This window comes from Enhydra lutris, unplaced genomic scaffold, assembly GCF_002288905.1.
Source record: "Enhydra lutris kenyoni isolate GAN:26980312 unplaced genomic scaffold, ASM228890v2 scaffoldscaffold10, whole genome shotgun sequence".
In the NCBI taxonomy this organism is placed as follows: Eukaryota; Metazoa; Chordata; class Mammalia; order Carnivora; family Mustelidae; genus Enhydra; species Enhydra lutris.
Genome location: NW_019154094.1, coordinates 26,714,349 through 26,735,984, shown reverse-complemented (window position 1 = coordinate 26,735,984; position 21,636 = coordinate 26,714,349). Strand labels below are relative to the sequence as shown.

Sequence of the window (21,636 nt, the reverse complement as noted above, 5' to 3'; positions counted from 1 at the left end):
ATAATTTATTAAAATTAGAACATATATATTCTATTCTAATTTTAATATCTGTAATATAGACATATTCCAGCTCTGACATATATAAAGATATATATACACCAAATATTTCCATTGTCTTTTTGTGAAACAAATATAATAATGTGTTAATAATGGTAGAATTATAGGGGATTTTATTTTCTTTGTGCCTTTTTACATTCTTCACAGTTTTACAGATATAAATGCAAATGTTGCCTTCAAATCAAAATAAAAATTAATATGTATTTTAGCACAAAAGAGAATTTTTAGACTTTCATCAGGATTAACTGGCATATCGAGAATGGGGGAGGAAGACCGATGGTAGATGTGCTCAGAAAACCTGTCCCAGGGAAAATGAGTCAATTGTCAACTGAAAGCTGAGACACCCCACATTCAATATGTCAGTCAGTTCTTCAGTCATCTGAAATTTATTTAACACTTGCTTTAGGTCAGACACTGTGCTAGGTGCCGGGAAATCAAAGATGAATGGAGCATGCATTTCCTCTAGGAGCTCACAACAGGAAGGAGAAGAGAAATACATCCGCAATTAACCACAGTACCAAAAAAAAAAAAAAAAAAAAAATGGATCTCAACCCAGACCTCTGGGGACTCCCAAGGTGAACAATTAATTTCAGTTGGAGTCAGGGTCATTGCAGAAAGCTTCACATAGAGGATGACACTTGCTTTGGACTCTGAGGGGTATGGAAAATGCAGTCATTTCGAGCTCTGGTTGTTCTGGTTTCGAGCACACATGCCCAGTGCCTCCCTTAATCAATGACTAGTGAGGTCGATCACCCTTGGAGAGAGAAACATCAGAAGGGATATAGGAGTTGTACTTCAGAAAAGTATTTTGATCTCCTATCAGAGTGCCTGGTGTCAGAAAATGATTTGCAGACGTGAAGTTTGACAGTCACAGGAATTAGAAGACCTAAGTGCAAGTACCAGCTTTGCCCCCTACCAGCAGGGTAATCTTGGGCAAACCACTAAAATCTCTGACCTTCCATCCATTTCCTCATTCATATAATAGTGATAATAATACTTTGCAAAACTGTTGTGAGCCTCAAATGAGATAATGCAAGAAAGAGACTTTAAGTGGCATTCGCTTCGTTGAGATGAATAAATTGTGATGGTTTTAACATAACAGAGACTATTTTGAATAATTATAGCTTAATTTTTAACATTTATATTTAAATACTGACAATAAAAAAGCAACCGTATATGTAATACCAATTAGGCATGAGTTTATAGCCTGATTGGCTTCGCTGAATTTTTTAAAGCCCTAAACGTATTACTAACCCAAGTGCATCAAGCTATAAAAACTGCTAACCAATTTGTTTTTTCCTGAGATAACATCATCTTTATTTCTTGAGACACTTTATATAAACATTAAACTGAAGGTAACTGCATACAAATGAATGCGAGACCCATAATTGCAAACTGTTCCCGTGTCTGAAGATCCAGCCACCTCCTAGGACAGAATTTCTCCTTGTTACAAGCTTAGGATCTAGCTATAAAAGTATATCACTTAGCCTGCGTCTGTCTACCGGTGCCAAGCGTACCACAGGGGAACAGAAAACAGATAATGATCTAGAAGCATTAGGCCAAAAAACCCCACTTCGATCCCAGAAGGTTGAAAATGCTTTGCAGGGTGTAGAGGAAGCTTGGCAAGGGTTCAACCTTACTCTCAACCTTACTCTCTCGGTTCTTTCCCCCTCTTTAATCCTTCTCACCTTGAACGCTCACTGCTATTGCATCGGGACAAAAAGTATTCTTTAGCTTTTTCTCTCTTTAAAAAAAAAAAAAAAAATTTACTAATGCTGATTGAAAAGGCTTAATGTCCCCTTGTCATGGCCCTTGATAAACATTTCATCTAATGCTTTTTGAGGCAGGGTTTTAGTTAAAGCACCACAGAAGACAAAACCATGATGTATAAAACCACTGCTTTAACTTGAAGTCTTTAAAGGACATCTTCTCACCAGGGCTGGCATTTTGAAAATTACAGGAAAAAAGTGTCTAATATCTCTACCTCATTGATTCCACTCCCCTCCAAAAAAGAGGTTTAATAAACCCAAGATTTTATTTTGTCCTATCTCATAGAATACAGCAATGAAACATGCCATGGATAACTTATTTCCATTCCTTTGAAAAGGTGAGAAGAGTTTCATCCCTTAGTTTGAACAAATTATCCCCCACTTGGTTTCCAAAAAAGAAGATGTGTTTTGTGGTTTTGGCTATTGTTTTGTTTTGTTTTGTTTTGTTTTGTTTTGTTTTGTTTTGTTTTAATGCAGCTTCTTGAAGTACCGGTCATCTTTCAATATGCATCTGTCAGTACTGAGAAATCCTCATCTTCCTAATTTTGTTCTGTCTCTAGCCATAAGTATCAGCTCCCAAAATTGTCCTCAATATAAACATAATAGTTCTCTACACCTCTAGAAACTGTGATTCTAGCTCTTTCTCATAATTTCCAGCAAGTTCTGTCATGTCGAATGCTCTTCAATTTTGTGTTCTTATCTACCAAGCTATGGAGAATACAGCCCATATCTTCTAGTATTAACAACAAAAATTACTCAACATTTGTATGAACTTTATAAACTCTACATATAAAGGAAAACAAAACATCTTTTTTTCTTCTTCAGTGTTACTTCAATTAACTACATTTACTAACCATAATTATTTGTTGATGGTTTGGTAGCTTATACCTTGAAATGTCATCTGTCTGCTTCAATCTGATTTCAACCCCAGGTAATTACAATACAAAATTCTAAGCTAGAGGATAGTTTAAATCCAGGGGAAAATATAATTTATCATGATAGCTTTAGAAATGCCCATACTTTTGAAATACACATTGACTTTAAACATTTTGGTCCAGAATTTAAATCACCCTGTTTTTTGCTTTTTGTTGTTTTTTTTTTTAAGATTTTCATTTATTTGAGAAAGGGAGAGAGCACAGAGAGAGAGGGAGTGAGTGGGAGAAGCAGACTCCCCACTGAGCAGAGAGCCCAATATGGGTCTCAAACCCAGGACCCTGAGATCATAATCTGAGCCAAAGGTAGATGCTTAACCAACTGAGCCACCCAGGTGCCCCCATATAACCCTGTTTTAAAGACTTATCTGACAATGTTTGTGTAGGCTTCTGGAGTTCACTACTTAAAAGAAAAACTTAACACTTTTTTCTATTTCTATTCTTTTTTCTATTTTCTATTTTCTTATTTCTTTTTTTCTATTTTTCTATTTCTATTAAATCCATGGATTCAATAGAATACATAGATTAATTCAGAACAAGAGAATGGGAAAATAGTCTGGTAATAATGAGCTATTAACATTTGGTGTGTGCATATGTGTGTGTGTGTTTTGTTTTGATTTTTTAATGAGTAATATGATAAGAAGAATATTACTGAAAATATCGTTTCAATTATAGTGTACACGATGTCTTGGGGAGGGTTGTCACCATAGCTGAGACCAATGGTGACAGAAATAATACAGATTGAAGAACCAAGAGGATTCATCTTGAGTGGTAGTGATGGGAATGAGAAATCTAAGATACATTTGTAGGATATTTAAGAGAAAAAATGAAAAAGAACTGGTAAATACTGGGATGAAAGATGAGGCCATTCAAAGAATATTTTGAAGCACTGGGAATTTGTTAAAAATGACAATACAGTGAAAAGAAATTGAATTGTCAGTTCTCCAGGGATATCCAGAGTCACCCAGTTCGGGGAGAAGAATAAGGCCTTAGTAGAAAGAGATATACTAATTGTAAAGATTAGCTGATAATGCCAGTAAAATGTCCAATAGTCAGTTACAAGGGTGTGACTATAGTTTGTGCTGACTATGGGCCTCTTGAAGACCGAGACTCTCTGCTCTTCTTCTCTGAATCTCCCAGAACCCAGTACGGGGTCAGACACATAGTCTAACCCTCAGTAAACGTGGCCCAGCTGGCTGATGAACTGCATAGTTTCGGGAACCAGCTTCACAAAGAAAAATAATTAAATTGGGAGTGTGGACAAATATGACCTTGGAGGGTAGGGCACAAAGAGAGGAACTAAGAGGACAGAGAGAGGAATAAAGGAATAAACATGTTGAAGGAACTGGAAGGAAAAAAAGAAACCAAAAACAGAGACAGTGCAGGTGGGGGAATTAAACTGAGAGAGAGAGGAAAGGAAGGGAAGAAAAGGGAAGAAAAGGGAAGGGAAAGAAAGGGAAGGGAAGGGAAGGGAAGGGAGGGGGAGGAGAGAAAAGCAAGAATAGCATGGGAGGAGAGGAGCCTGGGAAGAAGAGATGCTACTTATTCACAATTAGAATGCATATGTATAAATATATATATTTATATATGCACTCAAATAGAGAATGCATGGATGCAAAAATTATAAAGTCACATTTAGTGAGCAAAAATGAAAATCGTTAAAATGTTTCCTTAATAACATAAAGTAAATAAATTAATAGCTCCTGTCATATTGATTCATCCATTGCATGTGGGCACTCAATAAATGTTAATTGAATTAAATTAATAACATTTGCTCAATGGCAATAAAAAATTAATTAACTGCCTGTCTTTTCTGTTACTTAAGTTTATGCCCATTGGTTCTGCAATTACTTCTAGCCCAAACATGAATTTTCTATTTCACTGACTTAAGATACACTTAAATTTTTTTCCCTTAGAAATAGAGTTGAGCTTCTAATTTTTGTCCTAATTTGGGTGTTTTTTTTTTCTGTTAAAAAATTATTTTCTCTAAGTTAATGTCAAGAACTATGTATAACATCCCAAATATAGTTTCACGAGTTCCTTATTTAATTCCAAAATCGTTTTTTTTTTCTGCAGGAGATGTGATACCACTTTTTATATGTTTCTCCTTTTAGCCTATGCTACTTTATAATACTTGGGATACAATGTCAAATAACACGGCAAGAGAGGAATCCGGGGAAATTTATTGTTAGCTTTCCATCTATAAAAGATGGAAGATGTCAGTAACATTCACCCAAAAATTGTGACTCACTTCAGATGTCAGAATTCTGGGTTGAACAGACTGGGGTCTGAAATGTGTGTATGTCAGATGATTTTCTAATGAGCAACAGATAGTTCCTGCTGGGGAATGAAAAAATAAAATAAAAATATAAACAGAGATAGAGAATTAAAATAACTTTATGAATGGCAGTTTAACTTTGCCACAAAATTCTCTCAGTACAAACCCAGTGGCTCCAAATGGTTGCTTAATGTAGCACACCACTTAGATTCAAAATGCTATACTTAAAATTGTCGCAAAATTAAAAAGAGAATCATATACCACTTGGCTGTATACAGTATTCTCCGCATGTTCTTACATTCCAGTAACCTCTATCCAACATTTTTTTTGTTCCTGAATTACTTTGTGCAAAAGCAATTTAAATTACATGCAGCCTGACTACGTGTGATAATTTGAACTGATTGTTAATTAATTCCGTAAGCAAACAGCTGCCGCAATGTCTATACTCATCAAGGTTTCGTTATCTACCAGCTCTTTCCGAGATGCTCTTTAATGTACAGTGTACAGCAGCTGTAACCAAAGATGCAGAATTCCCTGAGCATGCAAGAAGGTAGTCTTGCTTTCTAGAGCTCAGGGAGAGAGGCAACGGGAACGCTAAGTAACCTGCAAGGCTAGATTTTGGGTGGGTGATGCATGGTGTACGGGATTTCGGGCTCAGAGGGGTTTGCCGATGGGCAGTCTCTGCAGCTAGGAAGCAGAGATAAAAGCTAAGAACAAATCAGAGATGATGCTGCATGCCACACAGACAAGGATGAGAGCTGAGCTTTGGGAATACAATGGGGCCTGGATGCAAATCTTAGTCCTGTCATTTGCTAATGAGGACTACTGGGACAACTTATCTAAATAAACTATCTAAGCTTTAGTTACACTTCCTCATCTGTGAACAGGGGACACCAGCCACTCCCCTCTGTTCAGGGACGTTGACAATATCAGCCTCCAGGAGTGTTTGTGATGCTTCGGGTAAATAAGATTTCTAAGTGCTAGCCATCTCCGGAGCTGATAGGAAAGGCATGCCATGGAGTATGTGGGTGTGTGTATAAAGCAGTGGTTTGGATTTCCACCTAGGTGACTTTGCCCCGGAGGGGAAATTTGGCAATATCTGCGCACGGTTTTGTTTGCCACAGCCTAGGATAACAGGTACTACTGGCATCTCGTAGGTACAGAACACGAGATGCTGTTAGACATCCTACGATCTCCCCATGGCAAAGAATGATCTGTCTCCAAACATCAATACAGCATAATGAACAACTATCTGTAATATTAGCTGATTGCCCAGCACTTTGATATCCCCCCAAAATAAACTATTATTTTGATATCATCATTACAACATTAATTTGCTGACTCTCTCTGGGGTTAGAGGAAGTCTAGAGTTTCCCAATCGGTTGAGCTAATTCCATCTATTCATGATTATGTTAATTGCTATTAATAAATGATCAATGTTTTCATGATCCGTAACTTCTACCAGTCCAGTTTAAAATGAATCAAACCACAACCAAGAGATTTAAAGCCAGCAACATAAGGGCTAGGGAATATAAAAGCAAACCTGGTTGAAAGCCAAGGCTGTTTGGAGGCTGAGAGAGAAACAAGACAATGGCATGGGCTGAAGGAACGGACAGCTCCCATGCCATGCAGGAGCCTTTGAAGGTTCTTATAGGGAGCTTCAGAAATCCCCCAGGGGCTGTGAGCTAATCTGCCAAGGGGTGGGAGGGCTTGCCTGAGCTTGAAAAAATTCTTAAGTTTTAAAAGATTTCCCAGGTTATTTTACTCTTTAGACAAGTCTCTGGGAACCACTGACTGAGGAGGCAGGACCCAGTAGAGATTTCCATCTGCCTGAAACAAAGCAACTTTGGAAAAGGTGAATGGATGCTGGGAAGAATGTATCCTTGCACTGAGCGATTGTAAGCATGGTAAAAGCCAGGTTGGGGAGTTGTATTATTTACTCCAGTCACTCCATGAGCATTATTGGATCAAACATGCATTGGGCTAGCCACAAGAATGCAAGGCTCCGGAATGCATCTTCACCATCTCCCAGGAGGGTCACCAAATAACCCGGACTGCTGTTGGTTTAGGGCTTAATGTGTCCCCAGGAACCAGCTGGTCTGCATGTTTGAGAGTATCTTCTATTACCTCTTCTCTTGATCTTAGGATTCTGGGCAATGGGTATATAGGTAAGTTACGACCCAGACTGGTTATGACCCAGACTCTAACATGATTTCATCTTCCATTGCTCTGTCATACACTCTTCAATATTGTGATTTAGCTATTTCTTTGCTAACTCCTTTGATGCTTGTGGAAGTTGGGGACCATGCTGGTCCTAGGTGCCACTATATCCCCCATGCCCAGCCCAGTGTTTCTTATATAACAGACCCATATATGATTATGGAAGAATGAATGAATGAAAGAATGAATGAATGGATGGATGAATAAATGAATGAATATGGGAGCTCTAAAATACATGAAGCATCTAGGCCTTCTTGGTCTTTTCTATGCCTCTCCCAACCAGAATCTCAAGGGTCAAGGATTTTGCCAAAGGTTCCCTTTCAGGTGGTTATATGGAAATAAAATATACTCCAAAAAGCACACCCTCAAAAGCCATATGAACAGTCACCTGAATAGGAACCTAACAAATGCTAAGGCAGGGGAAGGGATGGCAACTGAGAGTCTCGGAGGGTAGAAACAGGTATGAGCTGATAGATGGTTCATTTATAACCACTTGTCTTATACAGAGGAGGAAACTGAGGTTTGTAGAACCAAAGAAATAAAAACCACGTGATCGTGATCACACACATTATTGAGCAGCACGGTCCACCCAGCATTTAAGACCTTTTTACTGCTTCTGGGATCCAGAAAACACTTGGACCAAAAGCTGACAACAAACTATGAACTTTTTTTGATCCAAGTGAATGAATTCTTTGATTCTCTCCACCCATCACTAAAAAAACAAACAAACAAAAAACAGTAGAAATAAGTGTTACAAATGTCTGTGATAGGGAAACTTATACTGTGTGTAAAATTTTATGATTCTTGCCCTTTTCTATTCTTAACTTAAATATTTATTCAAAATGGTTCCATTCAACGATGCTTCAATCTCTTAAGACCTTATTCTCACAAAAGTCTTGAGTGTGAAACTTTCTGCAAATGTCCGTTCTGAGATCACTAGGTTATGTCAACTATAGTGGGTTTGTGTATGTGTGTTTTCTTTTTTCATCTAGATATGCAACTCAAAAATGAAAAGCATGCAGATGAGAAACCCATTAATGCTATCATTATAAATTCAGTATCTGAATTCAATATCACAGATGGACCAGCCAAGGAAACCCCCAGTGAGAAAAAACTGTCAGAATCCAGCACATCACTGTCCTCCCTTGAAGAATGCCAAACGAAATTTTCCTACCTCCAAACTGATACTTCAGTTCATCAGAGAGACACTGATGGTATGTTTCTCCGAATCAACCCATCTCTAAATAAAGCTCCCCAACCCCCAGCCCCCGTAAAATCATCACATATGCTGTTAAAAAAAAAAAAAGAGCCTTTATGAATATTAAACAGGAAGACTTCGATTTGAAAACCCTGGTGAATGACACATGTCAAGGTCACTCTGCAATTATGAGTTGCTTGGCAGATTGTTTGTTCTCAAAGCTGGAAATCAGAGGCAAAGTGTTTTAAATAGCTGCAGTGAGGTATAATCATGCTTGCTATGGAGCTGGGAAGGGGATAAAGAAGAATGGTAAAGTTTTCTCAAATCTGAGACCATTTCAGCCCATGATGCTGGGCTGAGAGGAGTAGAAGGCAGAGTAGAATGGTATTAAAATGCTGGAAATGTATAGATGTGGACTATAAAAGATATCACGATGCTTACGTCAGCAACCAGCGTTCATTCCTCTAGGTGATATCACTTCCTGGGCATTCTGGTCAGTGCCAACCTACATCCAACTATCCATGCATATGACTATAAAAGGCACATTCCTTTTGCAAATCCAGTTTCAAATTGATATGGTCCTAAATGGTCATCGCAGTCAGGTTCAAAGTCATGCACACCACACCAAGATATATGTAATTTAAATCAGGTTGACTTTATAATGCCCTTTACAGGAGACACAAACCATTCAAGAATTTTGTAGCGTTCCATATCCTCATTTGCACTTAAAGAAAGCTTGCAATTTCTCGAAGGAAAATATAAGAGGGTATAGTTTCTAGTCTATATTTAAATTAATATTTACTTTTTGAAAATAAGGGAAAAAATAAATAAATGGGCTTTGTGTAACAGGAGCTGTGGAATCACATCAGTTTAATTCCTGGCTCTGAAATTTATTAACCATATAAACCTGGATAAGTTTTTTACCATCTCTGAATCTCAGTCTTTCAGCTATATGATGGAGCGAGGGTGTTTTGAAGACCAAATGAAATAACGTGTATAAAGGATCCAATAATGGACCTGGCACATAATAGATATTAGATTTTTGCTTTTGTTATGGTTATGGTTTCAAAAAGCAAGGGGAGAAATTTCTAACATGTGTTCCTTATGGTCTTGTAACAAACACCGTCATGGCTGCTTTAGACCAGAGGCTACAGAAACAATTGCTTGCAGGTGCCAGGAGATGATATGAATAATGAGTTAGACTGGCAGTGAGCAACAGGGATTGGTGAGGACTGGGGCAAAGTGAAGCACACTGCAGCTACTCAGCTCCAGCTAATTGTTGCCAGAAGGAAACAGAGGCTCAGAGTTGCCAGCTACAGAGTATCATGTGAAATCGCCAAATTTTTTGAGTGTTGGCAATACTTTGATTTCTTTTATGAAGCCCCAGACACTCCCAACAACACACAGCTTGGGGATAACTTTGGCCAGTGGACTGTCAGGTTACAACCTCAAATTCAAGATGATGCCCACATTTCTGGCTTTGCTGGAGTTTGATGCCAATCAAGAAAATGGGCAATACAGGAGAGTTCTCTGAGACACCAGAAAGCACTGTGACCCTAGAGCATTTCGTCAGATTGTCTCAGGGATGCAAGTAACGGATCTTGGTTGTCATGACCCCTGAATTAGGAATTGTCATGGTACACACATCCACACAGTACAACACAGTGTCCTCCAGAACCACTCTGATTTGTCCTAGCAGGGATTCTGGGAGAAGGAGAAGGGCTGGTGCAGCTAACATAACACCCGAACCCCTGTATTCTCAGGGAAGGCTCAAAGGACCACTCCATTAAGATGGCAACTGATACTCAGGGTCTCATGCAGGAAATTCATGACTTACTGGTTTTTTGGGGCAGTTTTTTTGGTTATTTGGTTTTTTGTTTTCAAAAGATCAAAGGAGATTCACAAGGACAGCTGACTTAGTCTGTTTTTCTTAAGCCTTGCCTGAGAGGCTGTCACAACCCAGGAAATCATGATTTTAGGCTGACAACACAGGTAAAAACCCACCATCCCCTTCCCACATGGTGAAAAAAATCCCCCCATCGAGTTAAGAGTTTGGGATACCTGGATCAAAAAGAGAGCAAAACATCCAAACGAAGGCCCACGAGTGTGTCTAAGAAGCTCTCATTATCTTAAACAGCAAACATCAAGGATCTCAAGAGTTAAGTCAGAGAATTTTTGTAGTAATTAATTTAAGGATGCAGAAATTGAGAGCTGGGGTCATTGTTCGTACTGAGATAAATACAGAAATATCTTTCAGGAACAGCAGGGGAAACAGAAGGGAAAAGAGAAGATTGCATCCACTTTCATGTAGTTTGTGGTTAATTTATTTTCAAATGTATAAATGAGTGCATAGGAATGGATGCTTAATTGCTAATATCTATTATTTATATACATTGCCCAACTTAAAACAGAATGGAAAAGCCTCACACATGCAGATTTTGTAAAATGTGTTACATCCATTAGCACAGTTCATGGTGTGTGCTCTGATGGGAATTTAAAAGGATCTTTACTGCATATCACACACTATGTGCTGCAACATTACTTTATTAGTAAATTGTGGCTCATCCTGTGTGGTCCCTTTCCCGAATAAAATGGAAAAAGTCCAGAGCACTCTCTGTGTCTCTGTTTCTATTGCTCCGTTCTGATTGTACAGGCAACCCTCCGGGTAATAAAAGCAGGAATACACACAATGCTCGAAAACAGGAGCCTTCAAAAGAAGCCTGAGAATATACCTAATTGATGTATAATTTTGAATTTGAGACGTCTCATCCAGGTGGAAGAGGAAAATCATAAATACAAGATACCTCAAAAGAATAGTCTTAATTACACCATGGACTACTGAATAAAATGATTACATTTTCTACACTGTAAATTTCATACAATTAAATGCAGTAGTGTCACCTTATAAAATGTTTCAATTTTATAATTATTTCAGTTCATTTGCTCAGAAAAAAACATAAGCACAAATTTACTAAGTATCACCCAAATCTAGTCAGCCTTGTTCTAAAGAACTGACTTGAACGTTAGTTGTGCTTGTCTGAACTTAAATAGATCTTGACATATTTAAGTAGCTATTAAAATTGATAACATCAGGGATGATACCCCAGCTAGAGAAAGGCATTCAGTCACACTTTATTTATTCCTATTCTACATTACAGACTTTAAAAAAAAAAAAAAAAAAAAAGAACTCAGTAGTGTTGAAGAAGTGGGAACCAATTTTTATACTTTGTGACCAAAAACTTGGAGTAGTTCGTTGGAGTCACTGTGTCACGAATCTCATGCTTCTGTTGAATCTGCTGGGACAGCACACGTTAACCATGAACGTATCAGGATACTGGGTTGGGGCCACGTTTATTTGCCTTTTTGTTTGTTTGGTTTTTGTCTGGAGGGTTGGGGAGATTCTTGTTTCTCTGGAGCCACTTCTGGAGGAACCATATTCTTGCTATTTTGGGGAGCAGGTGCTAGGTTTCTGGAACTGAGGAAAGCTATGAGAACTCCAGTGGACAGGTAGATCTGCCTCTGTCCCTCTCTCCTCTTAATCCCAGGCATCACGGTGACAGGATCAAAGCCTGGGAGGGCAAGCCCAGAGAGTTCAGGACCGTGACCGTGAGGCTGACCTCAGGTACACTGGTGGAAGGTCTTTGCATCGCTACCTTTTCCACTATAATTAAACATGATCCTTTCTAATGAGACAGATTCTCCCTCTTAATTAGCCAATCCCCAGCTGCACATTTAGCACGGCTGGAGGCTGCATTCATCCTTCAGTATCATTCGAGTATCACTTAGCACATTACAGCCTCAATGTCCTAAATGTACCCTAGAGGTGTACAAAGGAAATGAAACAACCTAAGGTGGGGGGGGGGTTGTCATGGCTTCTTGCTCACAGTCAAGTACCACTTTTGGCTGCTTGGACTGCAGGTCTTGGCTTGTCCTGGAACCTTCTCTGATCCAGGTTTAACAAGGCAAGAGGAGGGAAAGAGGGATGGGCACCACTCTGAGAGCAGGCCAGGATGCCAGGGGCGTCATTAAAGGGGCTTCAACATGCAGAGACCTCCTAACAAAGATATTAGGAGAGGTAAAAAGCCAAGTAAGGGAACAGTGAGGCCACCTAGACGTTAGCAACAAGGCTCTGCCACCTCTTCCCTTGTTCCCTCCAGGCCACTAGTAGAGGACTAGTCCTGGACTTCACTCGTGGGCTACTAGGAACTAACCATTAATAGGCAGACCACTAGCAAGTGGCATTAACAAGAACTGCAGAAAGAAGGATGTCCAGAAAGAGATAAAATCAAAGGGAAGATACAGGTACTGACTGAGACACATTCAAAGCAGAGAGCGAGGAGGAGAAACACCCCTGGGATTCCCTTCTTCCCACCTTCGCCTTTCCTGCCACTGCTTCTCACTGGCTGAAGCAGGCAGGAGGCCACTTGACAGAATTTGGAGAACGGATGTCAGCCTTCTCAGGAATACAGAGCAGAGCAGGGAGAGAAAGGGTAGCAGGCCTTCCATGAGCCGGCCATATCCTACGCCATGTTGGATTGTGACAGAGAAGTGGGAGCCTTCTGAAGGGCAGGCCAGCTGCAGGGTTCAGAGCTCTGAAGGGGACAGTTTGACTCAAATCATGGCTCCTCTATTTCTGTGTTTCTTAAATTCCCTGAGCCACAGTTTCCTGGTCTGTAAAAGAACATGATAGTACTCAACTCAGGTTTATTTCAGGACCTATGTGAGGTACCTACAAAGTGCCCAGGACTGTGCATTTGCTTCCAGTGTAGCACCGGCTAAGAGAGCACAGACTTTGGATCCAGAAGGACTGAGATCCGAACCTCTCTGCCCCCACCCCCAACCACCCTACAGTTGAAAGATTCAGGACAGTCAGGGACAATTCCTAAGTGTTAGTCCTTTCACCCACAAAACGAGGATGACTTTACTTATCTCCCATCATTCATTTATTCATTCATCCACTCAACAATAGACATAGCTTTCTTGTAACTCAGGTTCTAGTAGGGGGAGAATCTTTGTATTAATAAACTAATTAGTTTCATATCATTCCAATGGTCTGTACCATGAAGAAAAAACAGAATGCTCTGAGAGTTTCAGAAGGAAGATGTTTCAAGATAAAGACTCAGAGGCTGAGTAAGAATCAGGTCAAGCTGTGAGGGGGAAGTATATAACACGGGCCAAAGAGAGAGCATGGTCAAAGTCTTTCAGATGGGGCATGTCAGGGTCTGATGCTGAATCAGTGTGACTACAGTTCAGTGAGCAAGGAGGACAGAAGGATGGAAAGCCAGAAAAATAGTCAGGAATCTATCATGAGACTTGCAGGCTATGGCAAGGATGTGGGACTTTAAGGGGAGAGTGAGCTCCTCCCACCTACAGTGAAAAACATCATAGGAGCTGATGAATTTGAACTGGGCTCCTGTAAAAGCCATGTGTTAGATAGGAGCCTAGTGATGTTGACCTGACAATGGCAGAGAGTGGCCAGAACTAAGGGGGTGGCCCTAGAGGTGGGTAGAGTCTTCTGATTTTCACATACCAACTTGAGACAGGACGAGCAGAACTCAGCAAGGAGCCAGAGGGAGGATGGTGGTATGATGGGGAAAAGGGAAATGACAAGAATGAGTCCCAACTTTCTGCTGATTTCATCTGAGTGTGCAGGAGTCATTCACAGGAGGAGGTCAGAAGAAGGACAGGTGTGTGGAATGGGGCAAGAGGGGAGATCTAGATGCAATTTGGCCTTGGTAAATGGGAGATGATTGAAGGAAGACCTTGCCAAAAAGACACAAAGTAGGCAGAGGAAGCATAACGTACTCTTTTGGATGGGCTGAGAGCAGGGGTGCTAATCATGCGCTATGGCTTTGGGTATCATGTTTATTAAACATGAAAGCCCCAAGAAATAGTGCAAAGGAAAACACACCCATTCCGGAATAGGGGAAGCCCAACTCTCTTTTCAAACAGCTGCAAATTTCCCCCCACTTCTTAGGCTACTTTTGTGCAAACAAAAATTGTCCATATGCAAAACAGCTTTGCCTGGCCATGTAGAACTATGTAATATGCCTTTTAGGAAAAGTTTTCAATGCTCTTGAAAGTTTGGAAAAATCTGTTTTCAATTCACCAATGTTGCCATGTTTTTTTGGGCAAGAGGTTCTGCCTTTTATAACCAAATAAAAAGGACTGACTTACACACAGAAAAGAAAAAAAAAAAAAAAAATGAGCTCTTCTATTCTCAAATGCAAAGTAGAGAGGTAGAAGAAAACAAATGCCAGTTTGGCCAAAATACTAGACCAAACATGTGTGTGTGTTTGTGTGTGTGTGTGTGTGTGTGTGTGTGTGTGTGTGTGTGTGTGTAAATAAAATCTAGAGGGTACATCAGAAGTGGAGACCTCCAGAATCTGCCAGCTTGAGAAAACACTGGGAAGAGGAATTAAACCAAAAGATTATATGCTCTCAGGAAAGTATAAGTCCAATACCAAATAGCTATTTTATACTTTGATAGGAAACACCAGCTCCCACCCTAACTTGCCTGCAAACCAAATTTTCAGCCTCACATCTCCATCTACAAAGGATGTGATCCCACTGGATCATTTTTATATGATCATAGCCTGAGTCAGTCTCTTGAGTCTCCAGCCTGAAGGATATGGAGAATATTTTCTACTGAGAACTTCTTTGCCAGGGGCTGCGAGCATAGCCTTCCTGGCATTAGTAAAATTTGATGAGGTTTTCTGCTCCATAGCTTTGATGACAAACACGCCCTCTTCAGAAACGCATACATGAAACGGAGTCTAGGTACTGTGCTAAGTAACTCCTGAATTTTTGTGGGTGGTTTGCCCACAAAAATTGCCCACAAAAATTGCCCACAAAAAAAAAAAAAAAAAAAAAAAAAAAAACTCACCATGGGTGAGTTAGCCACATGCTAGAAACTGGCTCTAAGTGAATAAAAAAGGTACCCCGTCTGGCAAAGAGATGAGTACATACGCCCTAGGGGTATTATGGGATATGCTGCCTACCCCAGAAATACTTAGTAATGGCCACAGCACCTGCAACAATATATGGCAATTAAAGTCATCATAAAAGTCACAGTGAGGTTCTTTACCACCGTCTTATTGGGAAGAAAAAAAAAGGAGGCTGTGAGGCAGGGATGGAGGGTGGGGTGCAGGGCGGGATGGAGGCAGGAAGATTTTTGTTTACCTATAAGCAAGGTCACTTTAGACTTTTATATAAGTATTTTAAAAGAAATCTTCAAAATATTTTTTCCCTTTTAGAGCAAGTTTCCATGTTCTCCCTCCTCTTACAGATTAACAAATAGCTGAATAACAAAAGTAAAAAGGTTTTCTGGAAAACACTGTTGGAAGTAAATGAACAGGGCTCTAAGAATACTCAGAACCCTTTAGCGGAGGACTCCAGGAGCAAAATCACTCCTGCAGGCTGTGTACTCTCAGCCAACTGAAGGCTGAAAACCGAAAGTTATTAACATTAACATTCTTGGTATAAAGAATTATAAATCCCGATGAAAATCTAACTTTAATTGATTGATAAACCCATCAGGAGGAGGAATTTTTCTCCAATTCATGCCAGATTGTTACTTTCAACCATCAATAATCTTCAGGATACTGACTTCAATTAATTACATGATGTCTCATGTAAACGCTTACCTACCCATTTATAAAATGTTCACATGTTTTTGAGACCTTTGTGACTAAAAAAAAATAGTTATAATTTTAACAAGAGAACTGCTACATCTTCTAACTAATTCCCTTTATGGAAACAAAAACTATAATAATCTATAACCCATCACAGCTGTTTGGCTAGAATTACCAATTACCTTCAATACCTTGGAGATACTTTTCAGATTTTCATGAGTCTGCATGGTAAATTTTTAAACCAATTTTCTTAAAGAGCATTGAGAAGATTTCTACTGTTTTAGGCATATGATGACACATTTCATTTAACATGAACATAAAATCAAGGCCTCACATTAACTGGAGCACAAAGGACACAGGGATTAAAAATAAAATACAACTAACATCAAAACTATAACTATTTAAAAATCATTTGTATTGGGTTTTGAAATGTGCTTTTTGCTTGCATGTGAAATATGGATGTGGCGGATTCCTGGGAAACCACACCATACAAATGACCAATCCTTGAGATAAGAAGCCAAAAGTTTGTACGGTCTCTCTCCTTGTCCTCAATCCTAATTGCTCCCCAAAGCTCTCTGCACTTGGGGAGGACCTGTTAGTTTTCAGACAGTTGCAAGGTTTCCAGATAGGCAGTGAATTGTGTGATTTCCCAGCACCTCTGCAGGCAAAGTAAATAAAGGAGTTCAGAAGAGTGACAGCGTTTTTAAACAACCAGATTATGTGGAATCAATACAAATGCTCAGGAAGTTAATAAAGCAATTACTTAAGCAGAGGGAGTCCTGCATGGGGGGTGGGGAAGCTTGAGAGAATAATGATGTACATTACCTCCAATATGGACAATTAAGAGTTGGCTATAAACTCATCAAGCACACTACTGCACATGCCTGTCCTTCAGAGATGCCCCCGTATGGGCCACTATTCATTTTCTTCTTCTTCTTTAAACAGAGGAGTGTGCCTCCCTTATCCTCACCTGTCTGTTTTGCCAGTTTTGGGACTGTCTCCTGATGCTCCCGGATACGTGTGAAACGGTGTGTACCAACCTGTGCTGCCCCTCTCACAGGTATCACCACACCTCGGATGAAAGCCACTCTCGGAACGATTGCAGTTGCAACTGTGACATGGACTGCAGCCTGTTTGAGCCTTGCCACGAGACCAGCGAGTGTCTGGAGCTAGCCATGGAGATTTCAGAAATCTGTTACCGCTAGCCCAATGCAATTAACCACATTCCTCCAGACCCTCTGGCCCCAAGGGGAAATTCCATGACAACAAGGCTGTGATTTCTATGTGCCGAAATGTAAGAACTGTACACATTTCTTGGATGCTATAGACCATTTTCTTCTGCACCTGCCTGACAAATCTAATACTGTCAACTCTATGGTCTCATTCCAAATTTCATAACCGCATGGTTCGCTGAAAAATAAGATCTTGATCACATGGGATGAACAAATCCTAAATACCTCTTAACTGCCATAGGTACAAGGTATTTCTTGACTGTAAAAGAGCATGCTAACCCACTCTGGGTTACTGCATTCATTGGCTTACGTCATGGGTTCAACTTCATTCACAAATTCAGGACAAATTAGTGCATTCTTTTTGAATTGACATACATTAGCTCGTCTTTGTAATGGACTCATGCATAAACATTATGCATTGTTGGTTATTATTAATAATGTATTGTATAACATGATTTCGTAATTAAAAATTTATTTATACAGTCTCTTAAAATTCACTTATATGTACAGTTTAGGTAGGAAAGGGAATTAAATGAATTAGAAACCATGTTCCTGTAATTACAACAGATGTCTCTAAGACATCTCCAGTGAATTTTGAATATGATGTACTTCAAGAGAGTACTGTAATTCTAGACCACATTATTATACATCTATGACTATGTCATAACAGGTTATGCATGTTCTTAATTTGTTACAGAAATGCTCTTCTTTATTCCAATGAGCATAAATGGGAAGTATATGCAAGTTTCAAGAAAATGACCCCAGATAGTCAATTCTTCATTTTCCTCATTTCTGTTTGTCAGGTACAATAAGCAACAGGATATTAAAACAGAATCATGTCATTTCACTAAACTGTCACTTATATAGGAACCTGAAAGAAATACATGTTTAGCTACTTACTCAGCATCTAGTTTCCTAATAAAGCATGTGCTTCAGAAATCATATTTTTTCTTTTCTGATAATTACAGTAATTCATAATTATGCTGAGCACCTCCTCATACTTACAAAAAAAATTTAAAGATGTGGTATCAACTTGGAAAGTGATTTTCAACTCAAACAAATTAAAACAAACCATTTTGGGGGAAACACATCTAGGTTGGAGTTATTTTAGCATCTTCTTTTCTTTCAGTAGGCATGGCATTGCTCATTAATCTGTGCTTATATATTCCCATGGAGATGTCTCAATATATTCACTGAATGTACATATATATGTATATACTTATATATATTCAAACAAAGAAAACAAAAGTGAAGTAAAGAGTAGAGGGAACTTTCTGCAATCTAGTCAAAAAAAACCCAAAAAATTCCAAAATAACTGTTTTTGCCCGACTTAGGTAATTTCAGGCAAAAGCAACATTCGTTTAGTTTCTATAGTAAACTAGCACATTTTTCTATTCTCCAAAAAAATTCCTCCAAACACTGAAAACTATTAATCTTTAAAAAATGTTTTTAAGCTGCCTGTAGAAAGGTATTTAACTGTTCCTGTCTTGTCCTGACGACACAGTGCATGTGTGGTTAATGCGGCTGTGTTTCTCTTGAACTATCGCCTTATCCACAAACCACAGAGCATGACAGTGCCCTACACTGCCTAGGAACCCCTTCGGTCTCTATGCTTTCCAGAAGTTCAAGGACAACTCTACACTCTATGCATAGAACCTGCAGCTCATTTGTGGAGGGGGTGGGGGGGTAGAAATTGATTCTTAGAACAGGAAGGGAACCTAGGACAGTTCCGATCCAATAGTTTCATTCTCCATAAGAGAAAATGGAGGCCCCAAGAACCAACTTATCCAAGACCACACAGTGAGTTAATGGAACTGTTAAGAACTCTAGCTGGTGGTCTGATTTTCTAACTGCACTTCACCGCTTAGTTCTGTACTTCTGAGTCCAGCTGGTACACAGTGGTACAGCTGCTCCAATGACTCAAATATTAAAATACTACCAGACTGGCTCATAAACAGTTGTTACCTTGTACCTCCTTAGTGTTTCCTCTAAGCCCCCAGGCATCCTGGCCCCACTCCAAGCACCCATCCTACTGTACCATGGTCCAGCCCCTAAAACAACATGTGGAGCACCAGGGTATCTGGGCTCCTGTCCCAGTACGATGGTACCTGGTGTCACTGATTAGGCCATGTCATATTCGTGTAAAATATTTTGACCATCACCACTTATTCCTTTCAGTCTATGAGCCCTTAAATGGTGCAAAGAGGATGCATTTCAAATGTGAATCAAATGCTTGTCAATTAGAGACCTAAAAACTGCCAGGTCTGATTTTATAATGTGGTCAGAGTACTACAAGATTTTTCTGTGGTCTCTCCACGGTTAGTTAACTTGTTCCTCACTTTCAAAATTCACCGTGCTATAACAGAAACGGTCGGTTATTCAAAGTATGAAATTTCTTTTCTTTATAACCAATAATAAAACATCATCCTTTTTGCAAACATGAATGGCTCCTTCAATTGAATTCTTACAATAAAACATACACAGCTGGGAAAATGCACTTGCAGAGGTAAGACAGATGAAAAAGGAATGTGGTTATTGATTAAATACAGGTATCAGAATCTGAAAAGGCTAGGATTTTTTTTCTGTAATGATGAAGGCCTGTGATTACAAGTAAAGACAATATTATTCTTTAGGATGGGCTTTTTTGGGAACAGAGTATTCCTATTTAAGGAAGCACATTAGATAAAAAAAAAATTTGAAAACATACCACATGTATAGGGAATGGAGAACAGAGATTTCTCTTCCCTCAGCACTATAACAACATAGTTACATTGTCTTTGCTTTGCTCAGTGGATTTTTATAAAACCATTGCTTCTCTAAAAGCCAACAAAATATGGGAAGCAAGGAAGGAACAAAGTTACATTTAACTTGCTAATGAAATCTTCTCATTAGCTAAACTGATAGGCCTACAAAATTAATTATCGATGCTGGACAAAATTAATAAAGCAAAAGTCACTTCATTTTTTTTCCAAGGAAGTAAGAAAGGGCAGGGGAAAGTTACAAACAGGAAACATCACATGAAGGCATAGCAGCAAGTTTTTCAAAAATAAATGTGTAGGTGGAAATGTCTGAAGGACAGAATTCATTATCCAATGCCTCCAAATCCTCCCTCCCTCTACAAAATGAAACTAAGAGAGAATATGTACACTTAAAAGTAAGGTAGTTTGACTAAGAGTTTTGCCCATGAAATGGCAAGTTCACCCAGCCACACAAACTGATGACCTGAGACAAAATTTAAGTACTTGGTTTAATAGTTTGCTAGGTGTTTTCTAAAGAAGAGATCTGAGCCCAAACCTTGAGATTTGCCTGTCTGTGTAGACAGGCAAAGTCAATCAGCATGAGGATCTAGTGTTTATAATCAACATGGGACTAAAATTGTGTTGTTGGGATCCTCTGTCTAGGTCTACATAGACCCTAACATTACTGGGAAGGAGCCCAAACTATGGGGTAGGGGGAGGGGCAGAGGAATGAAGACAGAGGAAGGGCCTGCATCATTTTTTGGATCTACAGTTGACTCTTGAACGATGTAAGGGTTAGGGGCCCTGAGCCCCTGCCCAGTCAAAATTCCTCATATAACTTTTGATTTCCCCCAAATCTTAATTACTAATAGCTTACAAGAAGCCTTACCAATAATATCAACAGTTGATTAATACGTATTTTGTATATGGATGACATGCTGTATTCTTAAAGTAAGCTAGAGAACAGAAAATGTTACTAAGATAATCATAAGGAAAAGAAAAATACATTTACAGTACAGAGCTGCATTTTTACAGTACGGCACTGTATTTGTTGGGGGAAAAAAATCCACATAGGAGTGGACCCACACAGTTCAGACCTGTGTTAAGTGCCACGTTCTGATGGCATCTTGACATGCTTCACAGACCTGCTTGCGTCCACTATCTCTAAAGCAGTGGTTCTCCATTAGGGCTGGTTTTGCCCCCTCCCCCGAGACATTTGGCAATATCTGGAGACATACTCAGTTGTCACAATGGAAACGGGGGCAATTCTACTAGCGTCTCATGGGTAGAAGCTAGAAATGCTAGTAAACATTCCACAACACACAGGATACCTCCTGCAACAAAGAAAGAGCTCTGAGACCCTTCCTATCCGTCTCAGTGAACTATCACCAAACTGACTGTAAAACATGCCGGAAAATAGAATTGCCAGCTAACCCGGAGGATGCCCACTTCCCTTCAAATTTCAGATAAACAACAAATAATGCTTTAGTACAAGCATGTCCCAAATATGGCATGTGACACACTTATACTACAGAAACAACTCCTCGCTTATCTGAAATTCAAATTTAGCTGGTTGTC

The 21,636-nt window shown here is 39.4% G+C and overlaps 1 protein-coding gene across 1 annotated transcript; it reads left to right on the top strand.

The window, feature by feature from the left end:
* Positions 1-8,248: 8,248 nt before the first annotated feature.
* Positions 8,249-17,376, top strand: LOC111143811 (MyoD family inhibitor domain containing 2). The gene is made up of 2 exons (XM_022497715.1): positions 8,249-8,470; positions 17,034-17,376. The coding sequence occupies exons 1-2, from the start codon at positions 8,251-8,253 to the stop codon at positions 17,291-17,293; spliced, it is 480 nt and encodes a 159-aa protein (XP_022353423.1). The 5' UTR covers positions 8,249-8,250; the 3' UTR covers positions 17,294-17,376.
* Positions 17,377-21,636: the final 4,260 nt, after the last annotated feature.

What these genes read in the sequence shown, in the direction of transcription:
- LOC111143811 (XM_022497715.1), top strand. Translation starts at nt 8,251, where the DNA reads ATGCAACTCAAAAATGAAAAGCATGCAGATGAGAAACCCATTAATGCT. An exon ending in TCATCAGAGAGACACTGATG is followed by an intron (nt 8,471 to 17,033) that starts GTATGTTTCTCC and finishes TTCTTTAAACAG; the next exon opens with AGGAGTGTGCCTCCCTTATC.